Genomic DNA, 12,596 nt, shown 5'->3' with positions numbered 1-12,596 from the left:
GACGCCTGGCAGCCAGGGGGCCAGGAAGGGAGTGAGAGACAGAGACACAGAATGGACAAATTACACAACTCTCTCTCTCTCTCTCTCTCTCTCACACACACACACACACACACACACACACACACACACACACACACACACACACACACACTCACACTCACACACCCCACAGTATGGGCCCTGACTAAGCTATAATAACTCTCAGAGCCGCTTTCTTAGTTGCACAATCCAACATAAGAATGCTCTATTGTAATAGCTTACACTGATCAGTAGCAATGATCTACTCATTGTTGAAAACATCCCTGATTTGGCAGCATCTGCAGCAGTGACACGTTGTGGTGGAAGTGGAAAAAAAAAACTCGTACTCGCTGTTCAGTGTGAAATTCGACAAACATTTAATTATTCTGTGACAAAGTCTTGGACAGAGAGTCGGATATGGAAAAGGTCTCACAATATTTCATTACAGGATTATTTCTTATTTAGCATCAATAGATGAAATATTGTTTTTTAATTGCTGGTGGTGTCCACAATGACTAAGCAAAGCTGTTTTTTGGTAAGGTATAAAAATAATAAATGTGTTTTCTCATAAACTGTTTTTAATCCCAGTTTAACACCAGACACCAAACATGCAGTAACAATTTGGGGTGCAGATAAGTACACCCATGAGATACACCACTTCTGAGAAGCCGTGACTGTGTGTTTGTGTGTGCGCCCGTGTTTGCATATCTGTGGACTGTGCTCTTTTCATGGTTTTGCTCAGAAGCAGATGTGAGTAATCCCTGATGCCCGCTTGTTTAGACAATATATATTTGTTTGTGATCCCCAGCCCAGTCAGCGAGGCTTTCCAGAACTTTACAGTCGATGGCAATTCCCAGCAAAGAGCCCCTCGGACGATGGAAGGGGACACAAAACTAGAGAGAGTGAAGAGAACAGGGAATGTAAAAGATGAACTGATGCCAGAATCCTGACCAGAACAAAGTTTGACCACAGTACACCTGTCATGGCTTCCCTTTACTGGCTCCCAATTCATGCTACAGCACCTTTTATTTACATGTAAGATGTAAGAGTTTGTGCCGGTCTAACTATTTCCTCTAATTTCTCCCTATAACCTCCCACTGCCTGTGCTCTCAAGATGCTGGACTAGTTGTTTCAAGAGTTGAAAAGAAGTCAGCTGGCCACTGGGCCTGTTCATACTGCTCTCTCTTGATACTTTTAAAACCAAACTTCTCTGTTTTCTTAAACTCATGGATGATCTAATTTCCATTTGGCCATTGAGGGAGGCCCAGTCTCCCTCTGCAGGCTTTCCTGTCATAATTTAATTTAATTTCTGCCAGTTTAGAAGTCTCAAGATTCTTCATTTTCATCTCTATTTTCAGTTGTGACCATGTTGACCCTATCGTTTTCTGTGTGTCTAACCCATTCTCCTCTATTTGTGTGAATGGAGGATGTCTGTGTCCAATGTGGATGTGGCACATATTGCACACCTGTCTGGCTATGAAATGGTTTTCTCTATCTGTAGTCCTTTTTAAGACTTCTTCCATTTTTCCCTGTTGCACCTGGGTTTTAAGGGAGTTTTTTTCTTGCCTGCCAGGAGGATTATGTCCGGGGGCGTCGTCCTGTTTTGTCTGTTTCTAAACTTGTTGTCCTGTAAAGCCCTTTGAGACCGTAAACAGTGATATTGGGCTTTAAATAAGTTTGAACTTGAACTTAAAGATAATAAAACAGGAAGAAAAGGAACTGATAAAAGTTGGCAAAGGAGAAGGATACATCAGTGGGGAATGTTCGGAGAGATGGATGGAGGTGAGGGGAGAGAATGAGATTACACATAATACTGTGATACTTCACGGATCCCTCGAGGCAAATTCTCTTTTTTGTTGACCCCTCCTGCCCAGAGAGGTCGGAGCACAGGGTCAGCACCTCTGGAGCTGGCAGGCATGCAGGGTCTTGCTCGAGGACCCTTCAGCAGGGTGGACGCCTACCAACATGGGGCCTTAAACCTGAAGGGCATGTCTCCCTGTGAGGTGGTGGGAACAGTGGGAGGGACAGATGAAGGGACTGAGGGGAGGAGGGTGGGTGTATGGCGAGTTATCGTCTAACACATACTAACACACACATACACACACAGGGGCTTGAGATGTCCCAGGGCAGGCTGCTTTTCTTGGACAGGCATCCCACAACATGGACACAGAGATGTGACAGAGATTAGCCACTTCAAAGTCCAGCCTGAGCCAACAACTGCAGACTTAACCACACCATGAGCAGGCTTATGATTTAATCTGTCAAAATTAAAAAGTTAAATGCTGCACCCGGACCAGTGAGGGTAAACTCTGCACACAGTAGCTGAGTGAGTTGTGACATTTGTGTGTATGTTCATGCACGTGGATGTGTGTGCATACTGTATGTGTGATGTGGGATTAGTGGAATGGCTATCTGTGTATATCAGTAACTACAATTAGCCAGAGGTCATTGCTATGGCCACCAGTGGACCGTGACCAGTTACTGCACCCAGCCCTCTCTCTCTCACTTTCGCTCTCTCTCCCTCTATCTAGAAGCAATAACCAAAGTGTTGGCTTGTGGACATGCACCACCAACCACAGAACTCTGATGTCTCTATCAACTAGCCACCACACCACACAAATGTGGCCTGTGTGTGTGTGTGTGTGAGTATGTGCATGTGTGTGGTGTCCAGGGAGGTCCGTGTAGCAGTAGATCTGTTATTTGTCTCGGATGGCTGATCTGAGTAATAGCACCGCAGATCAGAGTAGTTCGGCCCTGTGGGAGTGATAAATCACTCTAAAAAACTTCTCGCATGTGCACATATCGTGCCTCCAAAAAACACACACACCACAGCCCAGGCCTGGACACAGTAGGCCCTCGACCGTTCTTTTACTGTTAAAGTTAATGAGGCCTCCAGGCTTCTCCAGACCAGCAGAGGGTCGTGCCTCCGGGCCGCACCACTCTAGGCCTCCCTTGAAGTAAACAGCTAAAGAGAGTGACTAAAATAGGCCAAACAGAGGCGACTAGTGTGAGGACTGGTCAGATGGTTATCAGCCATTTTCATACCACAGGGCTACGCTTGGCTCAGGTAATCCCTGCTCAAATAGCGCCGCTCCAATAATGATGACAGCAGAGCTCAGTGCAAACTAGGGGTGTCATGATACCAGAATTTTATTAGTTGCTGCACTGAAATTAGCTGTGAAATTCCACGATTCTTGATTACCTGATTTGATACCACAGCAAAAAAACAAAAATCCCACTCAGCACACATTCCTTTATTTAAAAACTCCTTGTGCACAGTAACACGAAAACCGAAACTTAATGTTTAAAGCAACATTGGCCTGCAGCCTTCAAGTAGAAACCACAGCGGTCCAGCGAAATACTCATTTCAAATTACGAAATGTCCTGCTGTAAAAACAAATATTATGGTATGATTATGTGCTCTCAGTCTGATTTGCAATCCTGTTAGCATGACTGATAAAATACTAAAGTGTTTAAACACACAGGCTAAGGCTACATTAGAATCAAGATAGAGTTGCAGGGAGAAGTGTCAAGTTGCGGCAATACAACCCATACAAAATGCACAAGAACTGGAATCATTCTCAACATTTTAGGATTGACTTGGCACCAAAGTCTTGATATTTGTGATGGTCCTAGTACAAACTTGTATACAGGGAGAAACAGAGAAGAGGGAGGACTAACTACTTCAATATGTGTGTGGCAGTCAGGGAATTGCTTAGGCAGTGTGGAAACCCCACAAGCATTAGATAAAGATACACTCTAACCCTGTTTGATCATTCAGAGCCGCAGGGCCAGTCATCATCTCTATCCAGGCATCTAGGTCTTATCCAAAGTGAGAGAGAAGGACAAGAAAGACAAGGAGAGGCCTGACCTAACAGACTGACAGACTGAGAGGCCCAGAGCAGAGGGGGAGAGAGAGAGAGAGAGAGAGAGAGAGAGAGAGAGAGAATGACAGACGGACACAAAAGGGGAGAAAGGAATGGCAGCGACAGAAAGGGGATGAAAGGGAATGTGAAAGAAAGAGGTAATGGCAGATTAGAAGGGAACTGCGAGAGCACGAGGGAGAGTGAAAGAGAGAAGGGAAAAAAACGCAGGAGGGGAGGGAGTGATTTGTCTGGCTCAGATGGAGTCAATATTTGCTCCATTCCACCAATCTTTATGGTGGGGGCCGGATCAAAGCAGGCGAGTGTGTGTGTTCTCTGAGAAGGGCACAGTCTGGATGTGGCTGAGACTCAGCACCAAAACAGTCAAGATTTTCAGTCTAAGTTTTCTTTTAACCTCTGTGTAAGAGTTCGCATAGATAGAAAGATTGTTGAGGAGAAGTAAGACAGGAGAGGATCTGATGGTTAAAAAAGTGTGAAATAGAAGGGAGGGGGTATCTAGTGTTGGTGCATTGTAACAAGTGGTCACTGGCCAGACAAGGACATGAGATAAAGAGAGAATGCCACCCCAGATGGATCTACGTGGCTGACAAAGCTGCTGAAATGACCCTGTTCCAGTTATTCTGACTGAGAGTGACTCACTGTTGCCCATTCAGAGAAGATATGGGGCCACATACACAACAACATGCCCGCTGTGTGAACGGCCATGTGTGGTATGAGTTAGCGTAGCTTGGCTATGCGTGGCACAGTACAGACTGGCCCCAAAAGAGCTGAAATGGATCGAGTCAGCTGAGCAAAAAGTACTTCTGCATGTTCATGGGAGATGATTGCATTATAATCTGTGTAGAAAGTGAGGATGGGCCAGAATAGTCGTAAAGTTGATTAATCGGTCACCAACAGTTTTTTCAATCTGGCTTTATTTTGTGGTTATAACATAAAGTCACAATAAAAACAGCATTTTGAGAACCTCCTGATTCTTTATTTTGATATATTTCTTGCTGAAACAGGGGAGGGGCAGGACAAAACACAGATGGGGCTTCAACAGTGCAAACCAACAATAGATCAATTAGGGAGAAAGGGCACTTTTACTTCATTCACTGTTGTCAAGCAGCACCACTGAATAAAGCATGAGCCCTTTCCCCCCCAGCCAAATTCCAACTTAGCCATGACAGGCTGGACCACCATGCTCTGCATCCCTTAGCCCACCTAGGCCCTTTAAATACAATCACTGCCAAGCCTGCTTTTGCTTATTCAGCACACCACGTCTCAGATGGCTAGTTAAATGGATCATTTTTTGTCAACTAGCTGTGTCACACTCCAGACTTTGCTCCAAGTGTGGGTCATTTATGACAAAGAGAGACTCCCACTCTTTCTGTGTACAATGTGTCAGACTGGGCCACGCTGAGGCAGTGTTGTCTGATCCGTTTTGCCAGCATTGACTGCACCAAATGTCCTTTTGGAGCTAAATGCCATCATGCAAATCTGTTTGCCCCTTTGTCTGGCTGACCTGCACTTGGTGGTGGAGAGCTGCACCCAAAAGAGTTGATTCTTTGATTTGGACAAGCTACAGAGTCAGGGTCAACCCTAATGAAATGACTCTGGGAATCAAGACATACATTAGAATCCGCTCTTCATGCCACCATTTTGGCTACGCTGTTTGGCCAAATGGCATAAGAGGCAGTAGAAAACTTGGTTCATGCTTTACCATGTTTGAATGACCTTTTAACTTGTTTTCTGAGGAAAAGGCACTAATACAATACTACTACAATAATATAGCACACAAATACTGTGCACTACCCTGCCAATATAGGCTTAACCTGCAGACCCTCTTGATTATAGCGGGTGACCTGTAAGTTTGACCTGTAGAGGTGCTGAGAAACCACGAGCGACCTACAGGTGCTCTCTACATGCTGAAGAGGAGGAGGGCATGATTTCCACCAAGAACTGAGGGACTTTCATGCCGTCCAGTGCGTCTCAGATGAGGGGCAAAAGAATAGGAGCATTACGACTGTTCACAAATGTGACGTTTTTATTGGTTGACATTTTCGTTCACTCCTCCTGACTCCTATATGGCATAAACACTGAAGTTGCACTGCTTGCCAGGATGTAGAAGTAACAGTATTTTGACATAAAAAGCTGAAAATGAAAATATAGTAAAAATGAAATGTTTTGCCACCAATTTTATAAAGAGTGTGGAAAGCTCTCTTAAATATGCCCCATTAAAGTTTCATCCTTAGTCTAAAATATGGTTTCAGAGACTCTAAAGTAGAACACGACTGCAGGTCTGCGTTCAGCATGATCACAAAAACAGAAACAGACCAGAAAGATATTTGACATTTCTCGTTGCCTTGTTCTTATTATTATTATTTTTTTTTTCGAAGGAATTGGTTTCAGAATCCTTTATGAAGATAATCAAGCTGACTCTTTAGTCTACCCCACTGTACAGTTATAAAAACAGTACTTTCCTGAAACTGAGTAGTTGAATAATTGTTCCAACATACTGACTATAGCCAGCCTTTACTAAACATACCACTGCACATCTCTACTTTAAAGTAGCAAATTCATCAAAAGAAACAAAAAATGAAAGCATGCTCTTTTCATCTGGAGAGATTTTGGTCAGTGCCTCAGTGGCAGAAAGCTCTGCCTCAACCTGCCCTCAGTTAAGTGTACTGTACCGTGCGCGTGTGTGTAGTGCATGCAGACACACACACTGCTCACAGTCAAACAGCTGGTTCAGCTCTGTTTTTTCAACTAGTTATGTAACTCCTGCAAAGTAGTCTCTGTCACAGATATATTCAAAGATAGTTAAAGAAGAAATTATTGCACCTCCAGCACACACAAAAAACAGTTATGAAACAGAAAATGAGTTCACAGTGAATCATTGCAATATATCACCCAGGCCCTAAGCCATGTTCATGTCAAGGATTTAGAAATGCCATCCCCCTCCCCCTTGTTTAGTCTTGCCAGAGCTGACCAGTCAATCTCTCTCTCTCTCTCTCCCCCCATGACTCAAGATCCCCAGATCTCTTAGCACACAGCCAGGTTTAGCTCACCCACCAAAAGCAGGAATCCTTAAAACAACCAGGGGTCAAAGTCTGAGGTCAGCGTCTCCTCCTCTTACTCCCCAGGGCTGCAATAGTTTCTACACAGCATATGTGAGGATGAGAGGGATTGCAGGTTGCCCCGGACATACATTTACAAGAGATCAAGGATACTCGACCTTTGGTCCCAGCCGGGGGGATACTTGCAAAAGATTTCTGAATGGCCGGTGTAACACATTCTGCTATGCAACACATTCTCCTGTGGCTTCAGTCAAAGCTACAGAGTAACTGGAAGGGTCAAGTATTTTAACTGCAGCTGTAGTCGGTTACAAAAAAACATAATGAATCATCTGTCTACAAAGAGGTTTATCTTTAATTGAAACTATAGAAGTAGTCGGGCTCGGTGATATATTTCTTATATATCATCACATGAGACCAGATATCGCAGGGATTTTAGATAATGCAATATTATGACATGGCTTAAGTGTTGTCTTCTCATGGTTTACAACTCTTTGAACTTATTAGACTGTTGTTGCTGTTCTTCTGTTTTCCTCCACCTCCTTGGTCATGATATCCACATTACTAATTGAATGTTTATCAGAAAATGTGTGTGTAAATATCTCATGGAAGCACTATATACTGCACTATGTGGCCAAAGATATTTGGTTTAGTCCATATCACCCAGTCCTGAGAGGCAAATTCATCTAAAAACATTTGCAAGTTATTATTGAATCCATGATTTACAATTATAGGTCACCACTGCGGCAAATTTCCCACAACGGTTACATAATTTTGACTTTCCCCGGCTGTAAAAATACTCTGCTTTGTTGTTACACTAGCAACAATGAGCGAACAATGGTGAAATAGTTCACAACGAAAACAGACGATTGTATCAACTGGCCTGTCAGTTTTGAAAGTGGCTCCTAGTTAAGCTGCATCTCTGCAGTCACTGATGCAGAAGTAACCGTGTGTGTGTAAGTTTCTGTCTGACCCCCGGTTCTCCTGTGCTGCCTGTTGGTTCCATTAGTCTGCCTTGCCTCTCCTGCCCCTGCAAGATCTGTACCACAACACAAGTGAATTCTGGATGTCGGAGCGCGGGGTTGGCACCAAGTCACACAAGCAAATTCAAAACTGATGCTTTTCCCCCTCAGCCCTCCATTCTCACTCCTTCTCACTCCTGCTCATAAAAAATTAAGAATTTACAGTGAGTTGCCGGGACAGAAGAATGGCAAATGTAAATATTTGCAAAGAGACTGGGGGCAGGTTTATTCTCCTTGACTTCTAAACTGGCCTGAGAGTCAACATGACCTCTGACCTTCCCCTGAACCCACAAACTCCTCCCTCCTGTGAGCTTTTCAACAGGTTGGCTATAAGACAATAAACCACATGCCTCCTCCACCTCTCTAGCCCCTTGATTTGAGAGAGACCCTCTTTCTCTGGCCTCTGTCTCGTCTCTCTCTCTCTCTAGGTTTTTGTATTCCACTCTGATGAGAGCAGGATGGGAAATCAGGTCAGCAGTGTGTTGAACATAGCAGACATACTTTGGAGCAAACTGAAGCCAGCCTGAAAGTGTACAGCACTGTGCTGAGTTATGAGTTATCTGTATGTGCGACTTCCCAGGCCTGGCATAACATACCAGCTCTGTGTGCTCGTACGTTCGCAAGCATCCATTACTTTTAGATTCATCTGGGGCCAAATCTAAGCACACATCTAAATCAAAAGGTGCAAACTACACACTTGTGGATTCAAGTGGAGACTGTCTGACTGGGTGAAGGAGAAGCCAGATCAAATAAGGAGCAATATAGGCAGAAACACTTTCATATAAACTGAGAGCTGGGACCGAGCTGAGAGAGAGTTTGGGTTGAAAGTTACTGGACCCAGAAGAGAGAGTGTGAGAGGGAAGGAGAGAGGGAGAGGGGAAAAAGAGCAGCGGGCCTGTGAGGGTAGGCAGCGCGGGTGGGCTGAGGTTTTGGGGTATCCAGTCAAAGTACAAAGATCTCTGACAGATTTCTTCCACTGTCTCAGATTCAAGCAGGAATCCATTTGTGTGATTGCAGCTCGGCACAGCGCGCAGACAAATGAGTCCCCACCCAAATGCATAGCACTCTGCGTGTGTTGTGTATACTGTGTGTGTGTGTGTGTGTGCATGCATGCTAGTGCAGCTATTGGGTATTTGCATGAAACACATTAACCTCAGGCACACCTGTTGAATAGAGTAAACATTGTAATTGATCGGCTCATATTCCCTCAGGTGGTAATTTACAATCCCCCTATCCAAACACACACACTAAGCCATGGACACATACACACAGACAACTTGGAAACACAACACATAGCCTGACTGAGCGGAGGGAACGAGAGAGAGAGTCCTATTACTGCAGGCATGTTAAAGAGTCAAAACCAGCGAGTGTGTGTGTGGTGAGAAGAGGTCAGCGGAGGGTCTTGAATGTTGGGTCCCTGTCACTGTTTGGCACTCAGTCCCACAGACCTCCTGTTATTGTTTTCAGTGGCTTAGCTTTCTAAGGTTGCCTTGGCAGAGATCACATTTTTTCTCTCTCTCGTCCTCAACTCACATTCTGTCTTTCTCTCTTGCCCTCACACACACACACATGAAGACATGAGGACACACACACACACACACACACACACAGAGAGAGAGGTTATTTATAACAGGGTGGAGGGGAAGGGCAGCCTGGCCTCACAGGGTCTATTTTGGGAGGGCAACCTTCAATCAGTCAAGCTGACAGGTTCTCAGTGATACCAGGAGAACAATACAGCACAGAGCCTGTTTATCTTCCTCTGACCAGCCTGTGAGCCTGCCTCCCTCGCTGGGACGCCGTCACCCTGCCTCGCTCTGGGAAAATGGTGCTTCCAGGACAGCAGTGATCTCAAGACCGGACATTTTACTACCACCGCCATGTATCCAAATACTCTTTTCCACTGTTAAATACATTCCCCAACCAGCATTCTGCTGTTATGGACATTTTGTACTGCTCATCATTGTTATGCGCTGTTTAAATAGATGGACGATTTTTCATAGTTCTCCCATGAGGACTTGCAGCACAGCAACCAGACTGTCTCATATTGCTGTTGTATTACGCAGCTGTAGATATCCATCTATACCTCCCTCAGTTCTCTTTATTGTCTGACTATACTATTTTTTTGCTGGCCCCCCTACGTGCTTTCTCTTTTGGTCAAAACCCTTTGGCTAAAAATAATTTCCTATGAACTCTGTGCGACTCCAAGTCTTGAATGAAGGATTGCTTTGTGTGTGTATGTGTGTGTATGCAGAGAAAAAGGAGATAGGGAGGCAGGGACAGAGGGTGGGAAAGAGGGGGGTGTGAGCAGGGAGAGGGGAGACTGATATTGTTATCTATAAAGTAATGATTTTAAGAGTGTTTACTGGACCTAATGGTCCATGTCATCGCTACGCAACTACTGTGCAATGCTGGCTGGTCATGTCTGAATATACTTCATTTCTGCATGCCACACAAACACATACAGCAGAGGAGGAGCACAGATTCACATGCAGGATTAGAAATATTCATGATATCACAATAAAAGTATACCTTATTAGTCTTGGCCCATTTACTTTCAGAGGCCCTCAGGTCCTCTGATGACCAGTCATAATCTAGGCCTGCCCAACTCTCCTTAGCCTAACCGACAACTGCTGCTGCCCCAGAAATAGAGGTGGAATTTGTGGCATTTCTCTTCCTCCGTCTATACAAGCTCCATTGTTGGACGACCCATATCTGCCGATCCATTTCATCTATGGATCCTAAACATGGATAACCAGCCAACAACTTAGTGTGGGTCAAATCCTCTTGGCTTGTTCCAAACGTAGCATGAATGTGCTCAATTGACCTTCTGTGTCCAGCTTACAGCAGAGGCCCCGTCATGAACCCACCTCACCTCTTTTGCCTGGCCCAGTTTAGCTCTGATAGAGCTAAGCACACAATCTGCCGCCTTTTGCCAACTAGCTTTGTTGAAGTGGTGCTTTTATCCAGACTAGTGTGTTTATTCGCTCCCTCTCTCTCTTTCTCCCTTGCTCTGTGTCACACTGTTGTGACTTATGTCTTTTCCATTCTGCTGTCCTCTTTCAATTAAAAAGGAAAATCCTCAATCCCTCTCTGACCTTTACGCTGACTTGTCTGTTTCCACCAAACACACATGAAAACACACAGCCCTGACACCACTGCTCCTTCTCCTATTTTAGTCAAATCCCCCTCCGTATCCTCCCTTTCTTCCAGTCTTTTAAAGGTATGGCTGCTTTTCTATTCTGATATCATGACACATAGTTACGCAAGAGGGAGGTTCGCATATTTAATGGATTTTAGTGAACAAAGTACAATCACAGCTGGGTAAGCCTGATGTTAGACTGATAGTGTTATTAAAATCTCTCTAAACCCTTTCCAAGTGCTGTACTGTTTAGGATAAATATCAGTGGCTGTTATAAGGGATTAATTTGTAAATGCATCAATGAGCAGTGAGGAAGTCGAGTATTTACATGTGGTTGCTTTTATTACAAAGTTTCAGCAATATAACATCCAACAAGCACCCGACAAAGATACAACCTCATGATCACATAAAACAAACATTTACATCAGTGACTCATGCCTGCGGGACTTTCTTAGAAGTCGTCTTGGTTGCTCCTCGTGTCCCGTAGCTGTGTGAGAGATGACAGCACCTCCTCTATGGGCCTCCTCCCCAATTGCTTTCCTCGTCTGCTCCTCACACTCACTGTCCCACTTTCACACTCCTTCTCCCCCACCACTGGAAAAACACACAAAAACAAAATGGTTCATAACCAAACAAAGCATGTTAACATAAACAGAAATGAATAGGGAGCTTGAGCTTGTTTGCACACTGCAAAAAAATGGCATCAGGCCCTATTTCATTAAGCACCTACAGGTTTTATCCTATTACTCATTTTTACCAAATATGTAGTTGTACTGAGCCAGCTGGGCTGAGCGAATCTTCTTATTTAAGGTCGCACTCTGGTCTTCGTTCAAATCAGCCATGAAGGCAGCTTCTCGCAGCTGCTGAACCACCTAATGAAAACAGACACACATTAGATAGTATCTGGTTGCCCAACTCACATTAATTTGCAATCAATCACAATGGGCCAAAGAGAGAAAATATACTGTACACTTAGTATGCTAATGGACTACACAATATTCTTAATTCAAGGCTGACCTGCTTGGCGTACGACTCGCTGTCGCCCCCCACAGGGATAACCATGACCTGGGCTGGGGACAACCACAAAGGCCTGGGTGGGGGAGAAAAGACTGGTTCAAATACAGACATAAAATCATCAGTTATACCACCCTGTATCTGTCTCAGGGTTATTATTATATCAAAGTGTTTTCTCACCATTTCCCTCCAAAGTTTTCAGCCAATATAGCGATCATTCTCTCCAGTGACCCCAGGACGGCTCGGTGGATCATCACTGGCTTGTGAATCTGCCCATCCGGCCTGAGACAAAAAAAAAAAAAAAAAAAAAAGTGATGAATAAAGTTGCAAAAAATTGATTTGAAGAAGGGTAGGGCTGACTAGCAAAGCAAGAGGTTTAAGTTTGCAACAAGGAACATGCCAGCCTTAAGTCCTAAATTCAGTAATGAAAGGACTGATGCTTAGCAATCAAATTAGGCCACTA

At 44.3% G+C, this 12,596-nt stretch overlaps 1 protein-coding gene across 2 annotated transcripts in view; it reads right to left on the bottom strand.

The window, feature by feature from the left end:
• Positions 1-11,435: 11,435 nt before the first annotated feature.
• Positions 11,436-12,596, bottom strand: part of LOC115373822 (threonine--tRNA ligase, cytoplasmic-like) — a 29,959-nt gene continuing 28,798 nt past the window's right edge. For both annotated transcript variants that reach the window (XM_030072406.1, XM_030072405.1), the window contains exons 15-18: positions 12,314-12,415; positions 12,137-12,209; positions 11,877-11,991; positions 11,436-11,713 (exon numbers count right to left, since the gene is read on the bottom strand). In XM_030072406.1, the coding sequence (XP_029928266.1) occupies positions 11,571-11,713; positions 11,877-11,991; positions 12,137-12,209; positions 12,314-12,415 (433 nt within the window). In that variant the 3' untranslated portion in view covers positions 11,436-11,570. The remainder of the gene's footprint in view (positions 11,714-11,876; positions 11,992-12,136; positions 12,210-12,313; positions 12,416-12,596) is intronic.

This window comes from Myripristis murdjan, chromosome 16, assembly GCF_902150065.1.
Source record: "Myripristis murdjan chromosome 16, fMyrMur1.1, whole genome shotgun sequence".
Taxonomy (NCBI): domain Eukaryota; kingdom Metazoa; phylum Chordata; class Actinopteri; order Holocentriformes; family Holocentridae; genus Myripristis; species Myripristis murdjan.
Note: the sequence above shows the minus strand (reverse complement) of the source record. Positions and strands in the feature narration are given on the sequence as shown.